This window comes from Hippoglossus stenolepis, chromosome 4 (assembly GCF_022539355.2).
Source record: "Hippoglossus stenolepis isolate QCI-W04-F060 chromosome 4, HSTE1.2, whole genome shotgun sequence".
Taxonomy (NCBI): domain Eukaryota; kingdom Metazoa; phylum Chordata; class Actinopteri; order Pleuronectiformes; family Pleuronectidae; genus Hippoglossus; species Hippoglossus stenolepis.
Genome location: NC_061486.1, coordinates 11,178,853 through 11,200,018, shown reverse-complemented (window position 1 = coordinate 11,200,018; position 21,166 = coordinate 11,178,853). Strand labels below are relative to the sequence as shown.

Genomic DNA, 21,166 nt, shown 5'->3' with positions numbered 1-21,166 from the left:
AACAGGAGAAGCAAGATTTATTTTCTGCTATGTCACCAAGGCAAATCGTTTGGAGCCACCAGCTACACGGATGGGAGAGAGGGGCTAGCAGGGTCTTAAGCCCCCCCCCCCCCTGAAAAAAGCTGAGGCCCTCCCAAAGGAAATCTGTGATGAAAACTATATGCATCCAATAAAAATAGAATACATATATACATAACTGGGAATTTGTGTGTGAAGTTTGTATGTTGAACTCCCACAGATTGGTGTGAGGTTAATTGGAGACTTTAAATTGACTGGAGGTGTGAATGTGAGAATGAATAGTTGCTTGTCTCTGAATGCGATACGTTGGCAAACTGTCCAGGCTGTGCCCTGCCTCTTGAAACGCGACCCTCAAAAGGACAGGGGGTTTACATAATGGGTGGATGGAGTTATTACATAACTATATATCTTTTTTTTTGCTTTTATTCTCATGATGATGACGTTGACCTTTGCTGCTTGTTCTGTGATCCCTTTGATTGGTTTGTTTGTATCATTTCATGTAAGACGTAAGCAGTCCTAGCAGTTTATAGTCTGCAGTTTTGACTGTGTGTGTTCTAGTGTGTTTAAACCAACTAGCAATAAGTTAAATAGGCCGAGCTGAGGGGTAACAGGCCGCTGTCCTTTATTTATAAAAAAAAATGTTTTTCTATTGAAAATTAAACTAATTTTACTGTAAAACGTTCAAAGAGGAGCTGTTGCCTGTGAGTTGCAATTTAGTTTTTCTGATTTCTTCATCTGTTTGGAGATCTGAGGGCAAACAACTGAATGTTTTTTTATCTGTAGATTTGGACGAGACTAACTTGACCTGTTTACCTGGACAATAAGACATTAGCATGCAATTACCAGCTGAAATGCACGGATTTAGGTTAAAACAAAAAAAACATCAAGCAGGATTTAGTATCATTTAAAAAACTTTGATGCAAATGCTAAACTAATACACATGTTGCTCTAAGAAACCTGTTTCATTTGATAAGAGCTTTGGCTGTTTAAGAACTTTACTTGAGCAAGATAGCTTCTAAAACTTAAATTATAAGATTAAACTAAAATTATACTTCATAGATAAATAAAGAAGAAGTGTTTAATATAACCTAGTTATCAATTCCAGAAAAAACCATGATGTTCTAATAGAAGCATGCGTGCTATTTATTCAGGACACCCTAAACTCTGTCATCGGCTTTACCGCACATCCATCAACAGTCTGGGGGTTTACTGCCCCCCACCCTCACATCAACTAAAATAAGACTGAGCTCCACTCTGACTGAAAGTCCACTTAAAGTGCCATCAAGCTGGAAGATTTTATCTTTGTCTCACTCACTCCTTCAGTGTCAACAAAGTCCCATTACCCTGCATATAAAACTACACACACACACACACACAAGAAAAGAGAGACAGGTGTGTGTCTGTAACTGTAACACACTCTGATATCAGCAGTGTGAGAGTGAGAGTTACTATGAGACAAAATGGACATGCAGCACTTCCGGGTTTAGGGTGGGATGAGTGGGGGGGATGCATTTGTCTCCTTGCTCTTGAAGGTCCATCCTGAAATCTGATATTTTCTTTATTTAAAGTATTGATCAATGAGCTGAGCGAGAGGATCCCACTCAGCAATGAGCCACAGAAGGAGAAGGAGGTCAAAGGTAGAAGGACAGAGGAGAGGTGAGGAATGAAGAGAATGTAAAGATAACAGGGGGGGGGGGGGGTCTTGTACCTGCTATATGGATGCATACTGTCAGGTCCTCTGATAGGTTAAGTGCTGAAAACCAGTGATCGCTGACCAGCTGTTCCTGAGAGTTTAGACTGACGGTGGCAGGAGGCGAGGACGCCGGGCTTCTGGGTCGTACAGATGTGAGCAGCTTGACTGAGATGGTTTCTCTAATGACGGGGGACTCGGGCTCAGGGGTCAGCGAGGCTGCTGCTGCTGCTGGGAAACAGAAAGTGATGTCACCATCATGATGACACCATCACTACTGACTTGAACATTCTCAGCTTAAACAAAAACTTTGATATTAAATCAGAAGTGTTTAGACCAAAAAAAAAGCTTTTTGTAGTTTAATAGACATTTCTTATATATTCCTTATTGGAAGCATTTCTTACAAAAAGGAATGAGCATTATTATTAATAATAGTATACTGTTTTTGTTTTTTATCAAATCTAAAATGTGTCATTTGAAGGTTTTGATATTATTTGATTATTAAAAAGTGTTTTCTCTGTATTAAAAAGGTACAGACCTCAGAAAAACATGGCTGGGTATAATTTGTTACATCCTGCGTTATCTCATCAGAACACTTTTCCGTGTAAAGATAAAGTGAGGAATTCTAATTTCTTCCTCATACATGTAAGTATTTACATGTATCTATCTGAAGACACCTATCTATTTCTACATAGACAGATCATAAAATACATCTGATTAAAAAAAGTCCCACAGATTTTTGCCCACCATTACATTTCTTTCTTAATTATCCTCCACTACTTGCTTCCCATAATAATTTGTCATCATTTCTGTCTCAGTGCCACATCACATAAAGTGCAGCTATAGGAAAGATCATCATAAATCAGACTATGTAATCAGCTGTAGGCTGGATTGATGCTTACAGGTTGAGAAGAGGGAGGAATCATGAGGAGGGGAACATACTGGCACAAGATTTGTGGAATCATCAGCTCAGTCCCGAAGCATCCTCTGAAAATATTCTCAACCAGATGCCTCTCAGACTGATGAGCAAACTAACAAACTTGAGGGAGAGAACTTTAAATCTACAGGACTATGCAGCCCACTTGAAATGATGCATCACTTGTTAAGAAGCAAAGACACTCAGGTTTCTCTCACCGTCCAGTAGCTGTGTGGAACTCTGCTGCTGAGAATCCGTGTCCAGATTTTGGGGAGAGGGCTGAATTGTATTAGTCTCAGGTTGTCTGTCCTGCTCCCTTTCCATCCTTCCAGCTGCGCTCGCCATCCTCATCTCCTCTCTGCTTTCTGACACTTCCTCTTCCTCTTCTTCTTCCTCCTCTTGATTGAGGAAGACTTGAGGGTCCCAGTCTACATCGGGGGAGTCCAACAGTGTTTCCAAGGTGTCAGTGCGGATCAGAGTGATGCGGCTTCCCCGTGAGCCGGCCCTGCGCCGGTCGCGGTGGTGTCGCGAGGCTCCCACCGACTCGGCCTCTGCAATGGCGATGTAAGAGAAAGTCAGCTCGTTGGAGGTCTGACGCGGCGTGCCCCAGATGGACGGGGATGAAGCCAGTCCCTCCTCATCATCTGGATCTCCGTCTTCATCATCCTCGTCTTCAGACCACTCCCTGGCTGTTTGCAGCTCGTACATCTCCGACTCGTACATTTCCGACTCCTCGTTTCCGCCTGAATGGAAACAAGACAGAGAAAGATGGGGGAGTAAATCAACAAAAGTGTAAACACTGGGTAGGGAAGCAAATCACAACACTTAGCGATTCATTTAATTATAGAAACTTACAGTGGGCATATTAGTTCTGTGTGGTACAAAGAGTGGGATTTTGATTTTAATAAATAAATAAGTCAGTTGGAAGCAGCCGAGTGTGTCATTTGATGTCTGGGAGAAAAAGGTGTGTAACATCTAAAGAGGAAACCCTCTTTGATTTGTGCCCAAACAATAGCCGCTTCCTCTCAAACCTGTGGATCTTCATATCAAAAGGAGTTAAATGACAGAGGACAGTGTTCGGCTGAATTCATTTCAAAGACGGTTTGAAATCAAAGATGTGTCATAAAGCATTTAAGGACTCTCTTGTATTTGAAGTGTTTTGTGAGCGTGTGTTCATACCATCGGTGCACGGAGGCGTCGAGTCTGGAGTGGACGCCACAGAGCCATATTCCTCTGGAAGAAAAGAACATTGTATTTGAATCTGCTCATAAACCTGCGGCAGCCAAACAAACAGAGTGTGTTATTGCTGCTTCCACTTGAAACAAACTCATTCCTCCCACTGTCTCACATTCATCTAAATAGAGGGACTCAAAACATTCAAAGTAAATGATGAATGAGACAAACTCAACAAACACTTGAGCATCTTATTCAGAGTCATTTTGAAACTGGGCTTTATGTGAATGAATACATCACAGAAAACTGTAGAAATATTGTCAATGACCCAAATCAGCCAATGTTACACCTCAATACAAAACACTGTTACATACCAATAACTAGAAAAGTCCTCATCCCTCTGCCAAGGCCCAGCAGTCCCCTTATGAAACCACATCTAAATTCACTGGATCTAGATTTTCCTTCTGATCTGAACCAAATTGTACACACTCTTAAATACCCATCTCCTAAATATGCCGGATTTTCTTTCATCTAATTCCAGGAATTATTCCCTGAGAAAATGCTGAAAATGCCCAATCTTCCAATTTCACCAAGAGTGATAAAGAATTCCCGGATCTGCCACTTTATTCAGATCTGCACCAACATTAAATGGAAGCTTCCTTGGCCCATGTCCCATCCTTTCAATACGTCTTGTTGAAATCCGTTCTGTTGTTTTTGTGTAATCTTGTTTACAAACCATTGTTTTCACCACGAAGCTATTCCTTCGTGGTGAAAACTAACACTGCAGTACCTTGTTCAGATTCATTCAAAAAGTTATAACAGTGAACTGAGCTTTATGTGATTGAATAACTCACAGAAAACTGTAGAAACTGTATCACTGTATTTCATGCTGAAAATATTGTCAATAACCCAAATCAAGAAATGTTACACCTCGAAACAAAATAACAATACATGCCAATAAACATAAAACTTGTATTTTATAGTAATATATATGGTATATATAATATACTACAGAAGTTTAGTATATCAACTACAGATCACAGGAACAGGACATGTTTAGTTGCACACTTTAGGTCAGTGACTCTCCATCCAGAGCCAAAGTGGCAGCAGTAAAGGCCTACACTACATGAGATAGCCAAATGATATTAGCTAATGCATCAACCCAGGCTGAGCAATGAATGCAGCATTATCTCTACTGTATATGAATATGAACACATGCAAATACTCATATCACTGCCATTCAAATGTAGAGAATATCAGGCGAATGTTGAGGCAGAAAGATGAAATGAAACACAAGCATGAAAGAATAACAGAAGCCTCGAGGTTGGAATAACTTGCATCGTAGAAATGCCTGCTCGCACAAATCCACGGAAACATCTGCAAATCATCAACGAGCCGGTGTGATGATTCTGCATCTGTCCGTTCAGCCATGTGTTTATTAAAGGCTGAGGCAGGGGAGAGGGATGGAGAGGAGGCAGGAAGAGGAGAGAGGGGGGGTGGGCTAGCAGCAGTTAGCAAGGAAATATGATATGAGCTGGAACATGCATGACGCTGGTGTAGTGAGAGAAACCAATGCAGACCTCTCGCACAGTAGCTAACAGCAGGGAGAGAAATATAAAAAAGCAGACTCACGGCAGTGGGAGAATCCTAAAACCTGGCCCATACTCCATCAAGGCATAGCTGGGCCCATCCAGTCTGGAAGACCCCCCCCTCCCTCCACTGCTGCCGGCAATCAAACCCTGTGGATGCACACACTCCCTCCCTCTCTCTCTCCTCCTCCTCCCTCTGTTTCTTGGTCGTCTGTTGAGCAGCCTCCTCCTCTCTCTCTCTCCTGCCCTCCGCTCTGTCACTCAGCAGCCCCACCCTGCCTCGCTCCAGCATCCTCCCTCCTCCTCTTCCTCTTCCTCTTCAGCTGCTTGTGCGTTGTGACTGCAGGAGCGGTGGTGGTGGTACTGCACGCTACAGCGAGAGAGAGAGAGAAGCATGAGTGTGTACCCAGTGTCTGTCTGAGCCGGTTGTCATCGCCCATTCATGGTTTATCTTTGTCTGTCCCCTCATCGTGTGATTTCATCTCCGGCTCGTGTAGCCTCAGGCTGTAAGAAAAGCAGTTATGTCATTAATAATGTATAATGTATATAAACACTAGTATATACGTACATACATATGGTCAATCGTTACCAGAATGTGAGGTTTGTCAGCTTTAATATCTTTTAGATTTACAAATCATTCTCCAAATTCCTATTGAATAAATCTTAGTAATAATCATAACATTATAAAAATAATAATAATACATATTACAATTAATATCAAATTCATTATTAGATTGATGATAAAAGTCTCAACTAAAAGCTTTTTTAATCACAGGAAGTGAGGCCTGTTACATCTTATGGTCACATCTGTATATTTACTGTTGTGATGTGTGTAATGTGAAGGGTTTTATTATTGTCAATGTGCAGATTATGTGGTTTGTTCACCAGTTTATAAAACCAAAATAAAATACTCAAAAACAAAAGAAAGTGAGACCTGTGCAGCAGTGAAACATAGGGGGCAGCAGTGCTCATCTGTTAAAACTGATGCTGCTCCACTGGTAAATGATGTAAATTCACTGCCTCACAGCTTTATGATTCTACCGACCATTCAAGTGTCCACACTTATAAAACAAATATAATATAAAAGATATAAAAAAAAAACATGAATACACATATTTTTGGCGTTTACTCTGTAAAATAAAAGTTTTTATTGCCAAACATTAACGCTGATACAGATACGTCTGTAAAAGGTTATATTGGCCAACTGAAAAAATCAATCTGGCTCTTTTTTTGGCACTGGCTTTTTCTAGAATTAATTAAAAGGAACGAAAAAACATACAACGGGGCCTCTGTTTTCACCATACCTGTAAAATGTTGCCTCTTCCTGTCAAGAACGTACATTTTTTAACTAAATTTGAAGGTTTTCAGAGTTGGAGCAGGTGTTACATGTTGTGGACATTTTTTTTTTACAGTGTTGCATAATAACTAACTTTGATGCTGTATTGATGCCATTAGGAAAACAACAAATCTGCCATGTTGGAAGGAATGACTGAGTATATGGGGTTCTGTTAGGAATTATATAGGTCTATTTATAGATTTCACTACACATACAAGTGTTTAAAGAGAGATAGACTCTACCCGTCATCTGGTCACTGTATCAAATGTAATCTCATGATAAATCAAGAGTGTCTTCGGGAGGATGCACTTCCTGTGTCAGGCATTTTTTTGTGTACCAGGATAAATAAAGGTAAACAACATGCTTCACGTGAAACTATTCTGACAGAGACCATCATCAGCTGATAAAAGGTTTAGTCCCAACTATAACTGGATGGGAACCAACTTAGTATAACACATATAGTCTTTAACACTTTTAAATCACAGTAGCTGCATGTCAACCAGGTCAGCGGCTCCAAATACACAGAAGTTAATGAGATAAAGACATGACACGCTGGGACCACAGGGGATCGAGAGTCACTGAACCAGTACAAGGTTTGAGTCAGTGTGTCGACACATGACACAACTATTAACTCAGAGAATTTACTTTTTATTCCTTCTTTTATCTGTTCAATTTAAGCTTGCTTTTATGTTTGATTTTCTTATATATATATTTTTTTTTATTAAGCCGATATGTGCATTTAAATTTTGCCCCTTTTATTTTTATTATTTATTTTTCAAATGCAAAAGGAGGCACTTTTCAATTTTCATGTTGTTGTAAGGTGCAATAGTCTGACAAGTATTAAAGCCACTTAAAGGGAAGATAATGTTGATATCGAGAATAAGGTCATAATTTTACAAGAATAACGTGATAAATCAGGCTACAAGTCATGGTTGAGGGGGAATATCAGTGACACATTATCAGAAGTATCAGGACTTTGGAAATATTGTAGAAGAACTGTGTCTTTTCAGAAAGACACACAGCCACACAGACTTGGAGGAAATATTTGGACAAGGTTGTCTGTGAGGTTATTGTTGGTGATATTGTGCTGTGTAAGGGGTTTTGTGGTTTTTCAAGAAACAATGACATTGGTAATCAAAGGTTTGGATCCAGATATATATCCGTCTATATAGACTCCACTGACTGTGAGATCCCTCTGTGTCTGTGTTGTGTAGAGCGTAGTGCTCATAATCCGTGTGCAGAGAAAGGTCATGCAGGCTGCCTTGAAGGCCAGGTGATTATCCAGCAGTGTAGCACAGACAGAGGGACAATCAGAAAGAGAGAGGCAGGGGGTAAATCTACAGAAATAGATGGACCAATAGAAGAGCAGGGCTGATACAGGAGGGCAACTACAGAGAAGGAGGGAGACACGTAATCAGAGAGTTAGACAGAGAAAGACGTCTTATCCTCTTATTCTCAAAAACAGGACAGAGGACGGATTCTCTGACTCCACAAGCAGGCTGAGGGAGGCAAAATGGCTCTGATCATATTCAACAGAAAAACAAGTTTAAAGTTTTTTCTTTAACAGGTTCATTTTAAGTGTAAGTTATCTTTGTTTACCTGCTGGAGTGACACGGCTTAGCTGCTGCGCTGGACCTGCTGAGGAAAACGCAGGGCCGGAGGAGGGGCACCAGGACGAGACGGGAGGCTGCCAGGTCGAGCAGGAAGCTTGAGCACAGGCTCCGCGGGGTGATGAGGACGGCCAGGCGGGCGAGCAATGTGGAGGTGCCCTCCTTCCTCCGTCATCTGGTCAAAGAGACCGAGAAGATGGTCACCTTCTTCTTCAAAGGAGGGACCAGGGAGGCAGGGTCTGGGGAGGAGGACAGTCTGGACGAGGAGGACTTCATGCCGAGCCCGTACCTGGACCGTCCCATCCTGGAGAAGCATGTGTCGGAGGGGGGGTCGCAGTCTGGGATGAACTACGCTATGGCGAGCATGCAGGGCTGGAGGGCTCAGATGGAGGACGCACACACCTGCATGCCCCAGCTGAAGGGGGAGCTGAAAGAGTGGGGGTACTTTGCTGTGTTTGACGGACATGCGGGGAGCACCGTGGCACAGTACTGCTCGAGGAACCTGCTGGATCACATCCTGGCAACAGGTACAGTACAAGAAGTGACCAATGAGATCAGTGTAATTAATATGTAGCACTGAGCGTTCTTTTAGTTATTGGTTGTGAGGGAATCACATCTACTTCTTAAATACATTCACTGTAAGTCACTTTGGACCGAATCATCAAATGAAAGAATTAAATGAAAGGCAGACAATGTTTTAACAATAAAAAATGTATGTTGTGCTGCTAATAAGATTTTGATGTACTATACTCAAAATGAAACAAATAATGATTGACTATAATGAATTTATGTAAAAAGATGGCTCTGCTTTAAGAACAGAAACAGACTTGACACATGAACAAGTCTGATTACGAAGTGATTCACAAAGTGATTAAGAAGGTTCAGAGGTCAAACGGGGCGGGATCAGAACGGATCGTAGCTGCTGACGTTCAGTCAGACGTCAGGTTTCACACTTGACGTCTTGAGGAGTGAACTGAATCCGCCCGTCCATTATCTACACTGCTCGTCCTGCTTAAGGGTTGTGGGGAGCCAATCCCTGGTTGTCATTTGGCGAGTGGAAGAGTACACCCTGGACAGAGACAGAATTGAATTCAGATAAATATAAAAAAAGAAAATCAACAATCACAAGTTCATGAAAAGCTTGAATAAACTCTTGATACAGCTGCTAATCAGACACTATTTGTGTTTCTTAGATAAATACATTTTAACTGTGGGTACTGTTGGGTTTCTCTATAATATAATGAGATCTCAACCTTTCTACGCTATTTAAAGTGCCATGAAACATTGTGTGTTGTGATTTGGTGCTTTGCAAATAAGAATGAATTGAAATTGAACTGAACAAATTCAGCTCAAGTTTCTTACTGCAGTTTATAAAATCAGAAGCACGTGTCGGCCGTGTTATTGAACTGAGCCACAGTTAATCCAACATCTTTGCAGTGTTGGTTTCAGTGCTCTGACCCCAGCACAACACCCCTAGATTATATTTCATGTACTTTGACAACTAAACCAACATGGCGGCGCCAGAAACTACAGCATGTGTGTAAAATCTGTCTTAAAACCAAATGCCGCCCCCCATGTTCCACAGGTGGGGTTAAAGCAAGCGAGGACCCTGAGCAGGTGAAGGAGGGGATCCGTGAGGGCTTCCTGGACATCGATCGCCACATGCAAAAACTGACTCGCAAGGACAACTGGGAGCGAAGCGGCTCCACTGCGGCGGCCGTCATGATCTCACCACGTTACATTTACTTTATCAACTGTGGGGACTCGCGAACTCTGCTCTGCCGCAACGGCCGGGTGGTCTTCTACACGGAGGACCACAAGCCGTTCAATCCCAGGGAAAAGGAGCGCATCCAGAACGCCGGAGGCTCGGTGACCCTGCAGAGGGTCAATGGCTCGCTGGCCGTTTCCAGGGCACTGGGGGACTTTGACTTCAAGGAGGTGGACTGGAGGCCGCAGACTGAGCAGCTCGTGTCGCCGGAGCCGGAGGTGTACGAGCTAGAGAGGACGCCTGAAGACGAGTTCCTAATTCTGGCATGTGACGGAGTGTGGGACGCCATCGGCAATGAGGAATTGTGTGCCTTTGTGCGCAGCCGTCTGCAGGTGTGCGATGACCTGAGAGAGATTTGTACCCAAGTCATTGACCTCTGCCTTTACAAGGTGAGACATGGGCCACAGAACACTAAGAACATAAGGTACATGAATAAGAATTAATCAGGAAGAAAAACAACAAACGGATAGATACATTCAAACCCCATGTGGTTAATGATTTTACAAATAGAGAAACATTCACTGAGACTTGTTTTTTCAACGTTGCACCAGAAAAAAAGGAAAAGACTGAAAACAAACTGGAAAACTGTGCAAATGGTTGAGGAATAAAACAAAATCTGACAGAAACATGATTTACCTCAGTCCCCTCAGCATAAAAGGCAACTAAATGAGTTTCATTATTACCATGAGTTGGCATGGATATAAATTCTAGATCCAATTCTAAACTTCTGTTTCCTTTCCCGTAAATAGTTATACATTTAAACAGGTTTTTACACAAAATGATTTTGAAGACTGAATTATTAGATGTTATCTCAAAACAACAACAACACAGAATAGAAGGAATATCTCAAAGAAGTCTAACCATAGCTCTGACGCCAACAGTTTTCAATACTTATTAATAAAGACACAATAAAGCTGCTAACAAAAAAGTAGCAAATTTATTGGATGAATCAATTAATCGTTGATACAATCAGGTTCCAAAAACATGTACCAACTTTTTAAATGTGAAGATTTCCAGCTTTTCTCTGTCCAAACAATATGAATAATAAATGTTTTGGGTTGAAATGAGCGATTTAAAGCTGTCACCTTTTCAATCAATTAAGACAATAATCAGTAAATTATCAATAATGAGGGCAAATATTTAGGGACAATCCCAACTACTAATCATAACAAAGGTGGTGAGAGCAGGGGGGAAATATATTAAATATCTAAATTGTATCTTCAGATTAATACAGAAACAAATAGAAAACCCCCCTGTGAATACACTTAAATATTTTAAACCGAACTCTGATTCTTATTTCTCACAACAAGCACAGATTACTGTCCAGTCAATTTAAATTGAGCTACATAATTCCTGTGCACGTGTGTTCATGTCTTAGCTCAGCAGAACTCCCTCTGTTTTCTCCAGACTCAGCACATTGAACTGTGCTCCCTACAGCACAGGGTCACAGCAGGTGGGTTCATGAATGGGAAGCTTTACATTAAGGAGGGAGTGTAGAGGGCTGGGTCTCAGTGAGGAGGAATTACACTGAGGTTGTTATGCAAGTAGATCTCTCCTGTCTTCTTAATGCTTGTTAGGAATGGTCTGTCTATAAATAAGTGTATTAAAGCATCCAAGGTCACGGGGTGTGAGGGAGGTGCAGCTACACATGGCTCGGATTAGGACTGAGTGTGCGCTCAACCCACTGCAGCTCAGAGGTGTTATCCTGGCTGCTATATATTTCACCTAAAAGGCTTAAAGCACCTGCTGAAAGACATCATGTCCCAGTACATGATGAACATCTCTGTTTGCATCTCGGATGTTATGACCAATGGACGGATGGTTGAAACACTGCAGTGACCCCGGCCAGTGCTGTATTTTTAAGGCTTATGCTGATATTGATATTTGGAAGGGTAAAACTAAATAAAACAGTAAATAAGAGCAGGTTAACTTTAAAATTGAAATTCTTTGCTACTTCTCTCTGACATAAACAGTCAGGTACACTTACTAACCATGTGAAAAGATAATGATTATGTGGCTGAACCTCACAGGTGCAATTTCCCAAAGCCAGTCTGAACTAATGTCTTTATAAATTTGGACATTCATAATCTTCTATAAATACTTCACTTTGACGTCAGAGGAGATTATTACGTCGTACAAACTCTGTTTATATTTATCAGCATCATAATAATAATAATAATAATAATAAAAATAATAACAATAACAATAACAATAATAATAATAATAAGTGGAGCATCTTTCTTAAAAGATAAAAAGTGCTTCACAAGAAGATAAAAATAAAACAACAATAAAATAAAATAAATATTAAACAAAAGATTTAATTTAATTTAATTTAGGGTAAAAGAAAGATATCAAAACTCACAAACATTTAAAGAAGGGATTTAAAAGTACCAGATGCAGCACTACTGATTTCAGCTGGTAGTCATTCCAAAGTTTGGGGGCTAATGGCGGACGCATGGGGAGTCAATCCTTGATATACAGTTATACTGATTTAACATAGAAGTAGCATTTTAATGTAATAAATGGTTGGGTGCAGAAAATGTAAACTTTTTATATTTAAATATATATGATGTGCAATTTATACCCTCATTACATAAAGAAAAGTAAGGGTAGTGAAGTGAGGGAACAAGTTAAATATTTGCCTCTGAGGTGTAGTACAGTAAAGGTCTACAGCAGCATAAAATGGAAAAACAAAAAAAACAAAAAAATACTCTCACTACTTTCTATTAAAAGATGTAGGACTGACGATCCTGTGTCTCCCTCCTCAGGGCAGCTTGGACAACATCAGCATCATCATCATCTGTTTCCCCGGCACCCCCCAGGTGTCACAAGAGGCACTGAAGCAGGAGGCGGCGCTAGAGCAACAGATCGATGTGAAAGTGGGAGGTGAGTTATTTCAAACCTCCAGCACAAAACACACTAACCCTCTGTTATCTCCCTATACTTATATATTGTTATGACTATCTCCCTTCACAGAAATTATCCAGATGATGAGGTCCAGAGATGAGGACCCTGACCTTCTTTATGTGATCAAATTCCTGGCTGCGGAGGAGATGCCAGGACTTCCACCAGGAGGCGGCATCACCAGCAAGTGAGTCTGATCCATCACCCCCTAAATAATACACAGATGATTTATCATGGATAAATAAAGGGGAACCCTTTGTAATGTGCTACCACTGATTCTTTCTTTGCAGACGAGAATGTATTATCGCTGCGTATCAGAAACATATCATGACTGTTAGAGCCCAGGAGCCTATGGTAAGATACACTTCATAGTTCATAAAACATACTTTTTAAACATACATTCTACCTCTTGTTATATCCGCCTCAAACATGAAGTTATATGAAGAAAGCGCAGCAGTTTTGATAACGGCTACATTGCGTCTTGTTGTCTTGTGATATTTCAGGACATCGAAGGATCGGAGGAGGACTCAAGCTAAAGCCGTTACCGTGAAAACAGACTCATCCCCGGCTTCACCATCTCCCCGGAGAACAGTTTAGACACTGTGTTCATTTTAGATGAGCAGTAAGCAAATGAAAAGTCTTCACGTAATATATTCTCTTTGAGTTTTGCTTTCTGGTGAATTAAAGTAAAATTTAAGTGAAAAACCTGCTGTTGTTGTATTTGATAATATTTGACTCTTGCAGAAAGACACTGATGGATATTTATGACATACTTCTGCATGAGGCAGCTCATTGACATTACTGTGTGATACTGTACACAACATGCAAACACCAAAATAGAATTACAAAAATAACTTGGACTTCATGTGAATCATAGTCTCATGATGGAACTCAGGGTCTCTCAGTAAATATTTAGTTTGCACGACGCTGCCAAGGAGCAAAGGTGACCTGGACGACAATGACGTGTTATTAAAACATGAACGTTTGCCACGAGAGAAAAAAGTCAGAGGAAGAGACAGGGAGGGGGTACTAAGGGAAGAGTTATTCCCAGGAATTAGCACAGACAGCTCATTACACGTGCACTTTAGAGTGGACGTGTGACGTGCTGCATCGCCATGTGAGTTAAACGCTGTTCCCCTGCAGATCTCTTCAGCCTGATAAAGCCCACTGATACGTTTGTTCCACGATTATTCATATAAAATGATAGATAGATCTTGCATATAAAAGGAATCCATCACCAGTGTTACTTTTTTCATGAATCTTTCTGTTTTCAACATTAGGTTTTTGATATTTAGAGCCACTTATTTTGAATATAAAATACGAGTTGTTGAGATGTATAGTGGCTCCTCTGTTGATTCATTTCACAAGTATAACAGTAACTGAGATTAAGTTTATCATCATTAAAAAATACGTAGATGTTTTTTTTGTAAATAATTTCAGTTCTTGATTCAGCTGGTTTTCTTTTGTTTTCTCATGAAATAGATAAATTGTGTTTTTTCTTAAAAGGCAATAGCTCACAAACTTGATCTCTCTTCTTTTTGGCCACGTCTCAAAATTTAAAGGCTCTCTTTAAATCTGCACGTTTGTATTTGAATGCAAGAGTCTGCACCAAAATATGACTTAAATGCAAACTTCAAAAACGCACAAGCAAACACATCACTGTCAATACAGTCTAAAGTCGAAACATGAGGGTCTTTAGGGGGCTCTCGTCATGGGTTCTTCAGAATGTGTTGCCAATGTATGGTGAGGCTCAGCACCTCTGTATTAACTCCCTGAGCAGAGCTTTTATTGGACAGTGTCCTTCTCACCTCGACGAGTCAGATCACTCAAATATTGAACAGAGACAGCGCTGCTCTGTAAACGCTTGTGGACCAAGTCAAAGAAGAAGTGGAGACGGAAAAGAAGAAGAAAAAAGGACGAGCGGCGAAGACAAGAAAAAGTAAGTCTGTCTTTGGGAGGAATTTAGATGAGCAAGCAACCTGTCCTAAACTAAAAACTGCTGTCGGTGGAAAACCTTTTAAAACCTGCAAACCTTTTATAGGAACTTTAGTAACAGGAATATCTTTGTTTTGGTTGATTGATGGAGGCATTTCTGGCATTTTCGTCTGATGTTTTGTGAGTCTAATGTGCTGACACATCCAAATCCAGACTTTGACTTAATTTAAGTGCTGCACCGACATGGTCTTTTTTACAGGAGCCTAATACAAAGAAAGTAATCATTATGAAATTATAAAGAAATATGAAAACACACACTAGAGGCCGACTGATATATTTGCCGATGCAAGCCTTTTACAGACATATCAGAGATGATAACTTTTATTATTCAGATAAACAATGAAGAAAAGAAATGCATATGAGGATTCTAAAACAAGTTGCAATAAGAGATGCATAAGTCTGACATGGTGCGGATGAAGTCTACGTTAACCAGCTGGACTTTATACTGCATTTAATCTTTTAAAAGGATGATTATTGATGTGTATTTGATATTTCTGTCTATTTGCTTTTTACATATTCATATCTACATGTATATACACGGAGGCTTCACAGAGGTGTTGTACCTGATCTGCTGGAGCCACTCTCACAGTTTGGGGGTCACAGCCCCTAATGTTCCTACTACCACTGGGATCACATTGCATTTCACCCTCCTCATCTGTTCTATCTGTTCTTTCAGCCCTTGGTACTTCTCAATCTTCTCATGCTCATTTTCCCTGATGTTACTATCTGCTGGGATTTCCACATCTATCACTAATATATATATATATATGTAAAGTGGGGGTTTAATGTGGGGTAGTTGGATCACTCTTAATGTAAAGGAACAACAGGATGGAGACGGATCACTTTCCTCTTCTCTACACTTCTCATCTTCATCAGCAACACACACTTCCTGCTTCTCGTGCTCATGTCACTGAACTAACCAATAAGAAGCCAGAAAGGCCTCAGACTCAGGTGAATGTGAAAGAACTACAGAGGTTAAATATGTAAACAATGAATGTGTAAACATAAATATGTAAATAACTTCCTGGTCAACATTATAAACAATTTTTGTAAATTCACATAAACACATGAGTGAACTTAACTTTCAATCTTAAATATATGATGTATTATTGTGAATATTATATTGAGATGTTTCAGATAATACAAGAGGCTCCGCTCATTCTCCTTGTACAGTCTTTCTGGCTGAAAGATACTGACATGACTTTTGGCCCAACCTGAGATCAATTAGCCAATCAGAGGCCAGTATGAGGCTGTCAGCTGACCTGGATCATGTCAGACATCAGGTGTTGTAACCACGTGCGTGAAGCTGCTCATGGCTGATCTGCTCAGTGAGGGGAGCAGCAGCTGGTCACATCTGTATACATGGAGCACCCAGAGGAGACAGACACCCTGGTACACACACACACACACACACTCTCTCTCCTGCTTCCACAAAGTGACATTAAACCATTCCACCCCTCTCGTGTCTCACCTGCAGACGGACAGGATGCCGCTGGACGCAGGAGACACCGGGTACGGCAGCGTGGTGGGCCCCGGCCTTTTGGGCGGTGCGGGCGGCTCGGAGACGGCGCCGCTGCTCATCCCGGAGCCGGAACCGGAGCCGGCGGTGCGGTGGCAGCCCCTGAGCAAGGCGGAGCTGCAGGCCGTAGCAGGAGGCCCGTGGTGGAGGAGGCTGCGCTGTTACCTGGTGTTACTGTTCTGGATGGCCTGGCTCGCCATCCTGGCCACCTCCATCGCCATCATAGTGACGAGTCCCCGGCCCGTGGCCACTCCGCTGCGGTGGTGGCAGAAGTGTCTGTTCCACCAGCTGCAGCCCAACATGGGGGCGGAGGGGTCGGAGGGCATCAGCGGTGAGGAGACCAGGCTTAAAAACAAAAAAACTTTATTTACAATAAAAAAACATTTCAAGAGGTCAATACAAAGACAGGATATGACACCACTCACCAATAGAACAAATATAAACATAGTTTGGTTTAGCTTTAGTTCAGACTCTGGTCCATATTCATATATTTATTAAAACAATTAATCAAATGAATAAATTCCAAACTGCAACAACTTTACAAATGATAAATAAATATTCACAGACTTTTGTTCCAGTGTCTCCAACAACAAGATGACTTTTTTGAGTCAGTTAATTGAAAAAATTATGTTTTCATAAAAGACAGACACCAACTTAGATTAAAAGAAAGAATAAAGGGCATTTTTTACACATCTTAGTGCTTTTTTTAGAATATGATCTAAATCTCTATCTAATTTACTTTAAAAAATCACTAAAATGGTCGTCTTGCATTCATAAATTTGGACTTTTGTATAAACTATTTTGCCACAATTTGAGGAAACATTTTAACCATTAAAAAACTATATTTTAGATTTTACTTTTGCTTTAGCTCCAATCAAAGTGTGCTGCTACATTTCTTACATATTGAAGATTCAATAAGTTTGACTGGTATGTCGTGTTGGAGGCATGGCGATTTCTCCAGATATACAGTATCTTACATTCATGCAGTGTCTTTTCAGAAAAACTTTATAGGCTGCAAGATACTTTTTTTAAGAGTTTGTTTTGACCTTTTTTGCAAACTTTTGCAAGAAAAAAAATTGGAGAATACTTAATTTTCAGTTTTGCAATCTGTAAATTTGATCCACACTCTTTGGCTTCAATTTTGGAGTTGTCAAGGCTTCTTGAGGCCTAGTGAGAATTCCCCAATTTCGTTTGCTCTGTAACATTGCCAGTTTATAAACACACATTAGCGCTGACATTGAAAGACAACATTCATTCTGGCAGCAATGGGAATTTTCACAACTGCCAAACCAGTTCTCGATAACTGTAAGAAAACTTACCTCAGGGCCAAAGTCTTTCACACTTCAGATAGACCAGTCGCCAGAAGATCCCTATCAGACAGAAAAGTCATCGGTTTCCACAGAATTTCTACAAAAGCACTGATTTGTAAGAGGAAATGACCTGCTTGTGTTTCTTGACATCAGTTCTGCAGGACTGTGTGCGTGTGAATGAGAGTGCAAATGTTTGTCTATGATGTTGGCCCTGTTATACGCTGGGGACCTGCAGGATGTTTCTCGCCCAATGTCAGCAGGGATGGGCTCAAGCCCCCCCTATGACCCTTAAAAGATAAGGCGATATAGATAATTGAATGGATACATGGGTAAATATCACTAACTTTGTAATGTCTTCTGTCTCAAGCACTGTGTGAGCAGCTTCCTTACTTCAAGTCCCTGGGTATAGGGGCTCTAATCCTGGAGGGCCTGTTCCATAAAGAGCCGTCTCCTTTAAACGTCACTGCGACCGGTGGAAGTTTGGGGACGTTGCCTCAGATCCAACATCTGCTCGCAGAGAGCAACAAAGCAGGTGAGCAAAGCGACAACCTGCGTATGTCCACTCTGAGGTTTTTCCTGCATGATTTGAGGATTCATGTGTTTATACTGGATTTGCAGGTCTCAAAGTGGTGTTAGACTTCTGTAAACTGGATCTATATGGAGCAGGAAATAAACCAACAAACCTCTCAGCCCCAGTCGAGGTGAAACCCACTCTCTGCTCAGGCTACTATTCATGTGAAGTTCTCAGATATGCTCGATTTCTCAAACATGACCTTATTATTTCCACAGAATTCACTGCAGTTCTGGTTGGAGCAGGGTGTGGCAGGATTTGCCATCTGTGATACAGATGCAGCATATTCAGAAAAGGTCAACTGATGGTTGATTAATGTTTTTGAATTTCCTTATAAGCAGCAGCATTTCCAATAAAATATTTACATTTCAGATTCTGCTGGAGTGGAGAGGTCTCTTCAGGGAGTTTAGCACTCAGGAGGAGGAGGAGAGGTATTGCGTGTGTGTGCAGATGTGGACAGATGTGTTGTCCTTAAATGACGAGGTAATTGTAAGTGTGCGTCTCTTCAGGATTGTGGTGGTGAAACAAACACAAGACTTCCTGCCAGCTCTGAGAAACACGACACTGGTAGATGTGGTCATGAGGTCAATTCTGCCATCGTCACAACAGCCCCTGTCTGCACAGGAAGTAGCCAACACTATAGAGACGCACCTGCTAACAAGAGAAGAGGATACATGGCCGAGCTGGACAGTAAGAGACATGCATTCTACAGTCAGTGGGCAGTTTATTAGGTACACCTAGCTGAAACTAATACAATACAATAGTCTAACGTTGAGTTACTATTAGTTGAACTGCACGTGTGATGTCAACATGAGACTAAAAAACACACTCATCTCTTTATATAATGTAAAACAGTATAACGGCACCAAATTGTCATGTGAAAAACTTCACTGTGGCTATATTTGTCAATTAAACATTTTGCCAATTAAATATTTTATTTAGCAGAAATTTTCAATTTGCAGGCACGCAACCTTGAATATTGATCAGATTTATTCATGGTGTAACTTTTCGTCAATTAAATTTTGCACCTGGAAAAATTGCAAAAAAGTAGATTGTGCAATGTATTTGAGGTTTTGCACAGATAAGTTGAACATACTGATTTTAGGGCAGCAACCAACGGTTCAGTTCATTATCAATAATCTGATTACTTTATTGATTTAATTGTTTTTGTGGATCAGTTTGACTATGAGGCGATACATTCAAATACCATGACCAAACTGGGAGTTTAAAACTAAATTGGTGTTTGGAAATTAAAAGTTGCCTGTGAGAAAATTAGGACAGTTTTGTAATCGTCTTTATTGTAATAGTTTTAACTGAATCACATGTATAATTTAGTGTATAATTCCATTGTCCTTTGGTTTAGACATAGTGTTATTATTATTACTGTGTTTCTGCAGATCGGAGGAGAAGCGCCTCATGAGCTAAAGAATTTACTCCTGGTGTTGATGATGACTCTGCCAGGATCACCCACAGTCCAGTATGATGAGGACATCGACCAAACACAGGTAAACAAACAGACAAACAAACACCATTTTAAAAGTTGCTGATACCAAATAAAAGCTTTCTGCCACAGAATGGGTCTCTGAACATTGGCTCATCACACAGACAGAAGAATGAACCATCAGACACCAATACAGTGAGTAATAAAACCAGCGTTCCCTCTACAAATACCTCTGTCTTATCCGCCGTGACTTGTTAAACAAATGAGTCATAGAAAGCTGCACTTGGAGAAACAAAGGATCGCTTGAGTTAATATTTAACTTTCTGACACCATCCCTCTCTCAGGAGAAGGAGAAGGCGAGGCGTGCAGCCGTGGCTCTTTTTACTTCGCTCACTAACTCCAGAGCCAGAGAGGAAGCTCTTCTGTACGGCAGCTTCACCTTCCTCCCCTTCAACACCTCCACCAACTCTTCCTCCTCATCCTCCTCCAACTCCACTCTCGCCTCTCCTTCATCTCCCACCATCCTGGCCTTCCTGCGATCCTGGGGCTGCGTCCACTTCCTCGTTCTGCTCAACCTCTGGCCTGAGATTCACGCTCTGGATCCGGCCTGGGCCCCGAGTCTGCCCGAGGCCGGAGTGTTTGTGTCCAGCACAGGAATGAACCGCCTGGGGTCGACGTCGCTCTACACGCTGGAACTGCAGCCCCATGAGGCCATCGTCATCAAACTGTTTGAGGGAGGAAGTTACTCCTAAATGCTGGGAGTTTTCTTTTCACAGAATAGGTTCTCAATGCCAGAGATACCTGCAAATAAAATATTGAACGTGTATTCTGTGTTTCCCATTATTTCTTATTTTCACAGCATAGGTCCAATTTGTGCTGACCAGTTTTTGTGTGTTAAGCACGGTAGTAAAGACAAAAAGTCTGAACTCCAGAGGTAATAATAATTTCCTCCAGAGTCACAATAGACAAGCTGTGTAATACCAGAGGAACACTGAAATGGTTAATTTATAACAATAATAACCAGCATTTTTTTTTGTTTAGCACTTCTTGAAAAGGATTCAAAATGCTTCACAAGAGAGTAAAACAATAGAATTAAAAAAAACTTAAATTTGTCATTAAATGTCATTGAAACACATCAACATTCACCCAGGCTGATGAAGGCTTTCTTTAAAAAAAAAAAAAAAACTATTTAAGAGGGACTTTCAAAGCAGTAACAGATGTAGCTGATCTCAAATGCTAAGTCATTCCAGCAGCTGGAACAGCAAAAGCACGACAGCCTCCGGTCTCCCGTCTCCAATCAGGCTCTGGGAACTACCAGAAGACGAT

At 41.0% G+C, this 21,166-nt stretch overlaps 3 protein-coding genes across 4 annotated transcripts; 2 read left to right on the top strand and 1 right to left on the bottom strand.

Annotated features, from left to right (window-relative positions):
* Positions 1-27: 27 nt before the first annotated feature.
* On the bottom strand, positions 28-5,915 carry LOC118106789. Its single transcript, XM_035155580.2, has 5 exons — positions 5,430-5,915; positions 3,804-3,857; positions 2,843-3,367; positions 1,727-1,939; positions 28-62 (listed from the first exon to the last, which is right to left on the bottom strand). The coding sequence occupies exons 1-5, from the start codon at positions 5,458-5,460 to the stop codon at positions 28-30; spliced, it is 858 nt and encodes a 285-aa protein (XP_035011471.1). The 5' UTR covers positions 5,461-5,915.
* Positions 5,916-8,093: 2,178 nt separating this feature from the next.
* On the top strand, positions 8,094-13,709 carry ppm1na (protein phosphatase, Mg2+/Mn2+ dependent, 1Na (putative)). 2 transcript variants are annotated; one of them, XM_035154907.2, is made up of 6 exons: positions 8,095-8,859; positions 9,918-10,489; positions 12,869-12,986; positions 13,077-13,191; positions 13,295-13,358; positions 13,508-13,709. In XM_035154907.2, exons 1-6 carry the CDS (start codon positions 8,454-8,456, stop codon positions 13,538-13,540), a joined length of 1,308 nt encoding a protein of 435 aa, XP_035010798.1. In that variant the 5' UTR covers positions 8,095-8,453; the 3' UTR covers positions 13,541-13,709. The 2 variants fall into 2 exon arrangements, with proteins under 2 accessions (XP_047195435.1, XP_035010798.1); XM_047339479.1 differs by lacking the exon at positions 13,295-13,358 and having other exon boundaries at positions 8,094-8,859.
* A 2,553-nt stretch (positions 13,710-16,262) lies between these two features.
* On the top strand, positions 16,263-20,666 carry si:dkey-202g17.3 (4F2 cell-surface antigen heavy chain). Its single transcript, XM_035154906.2, has 10 exons — positions 16,263-16,391; positions 16,477-16,849; positions 18,196-18,360; positions 18,447-18,529; positions 18,618-18,695; positions 18,772-18,830; positions 18,909-19,089; positions 19,797-19,904; positions 19,973-20,035; positions 20,185-20,666. Exons 1-10 carry the CDS (start codon positions 16,362-16,364, stop codon positions 20,590-20,592), a joined length of 1,548 nt encoding a protein of 515 aa, XP_035010797.1. The 5' UTR covers positions 16,263-16,361; the 3' UTR covers positions 20,593-20,666.
* The last annotated feature ends 500 nt before the right edge of the window (positions 20,667-21,166 follow it).

Bases quoted from the DNA above. Each gene is read 5' to 3' on its own strand.
- LOC118106789 (XM_035155580.2), bottom strand. From the start codon at position 5,460: ATGGGCCAGGTTTTAGGATTCTCCCACTGCC. The intron at 3,858-5,429 runs GTGAGTCTGCTT...CTTTTCTTCCAG, and splicing joins TTTAGGATTCTCCCACTGCC to AGGAATATGGCTCTGTGGCG. The intron at 1,940-2,842 runs GTGAGAGAAACC...TCTGTTTCCCAG, and splicing joins TTCCACACAGCTACTGGACG to CAGCAGCAGCAGCCTCGCTG.
- si:dkey-202g17.3 (XM_035154906.2), top strand. From the start codon at position 16,362: ATGGAGCACCCAGAGGAGACAGACACCCTG. The intron at 18,696-18,771 runs GTCAACTGATGG...TTTACATTTCAG, and splicing joins ATGCAGCATATTCAGAAAAG to ATTCTGCTGGAGTGGAGAGG. The intron at 19,905-19,972 runs GTAAACAAACAG...TTTCTGCCACAG, and splicing joins AGGACATCGACCAAACACAG to AATGGGTCTCTGAACATTGG.
- ppm1na (XM_035154907.2), top strand. From the start codon at position 8,454: ATGAGGACGGCCAGGCGGGCGAGCAATGTGGAGGTGCCCTCCTTCCTC. The intron at 8,860-9,917 runs GTACAGTACAAG...CATGTTCCACAG, and splicing joins GGATCACATCCTGGCAACAG to GTGGGGTTAAAGCAAGCGAG. The intron at 10,490-12,868 runs GTGAGACATGGG...CTCCCTCCTCAG, and splicing joins TTGACCTCTGCCTTTACAAG to GGCAGCTTGGACAACATCAG.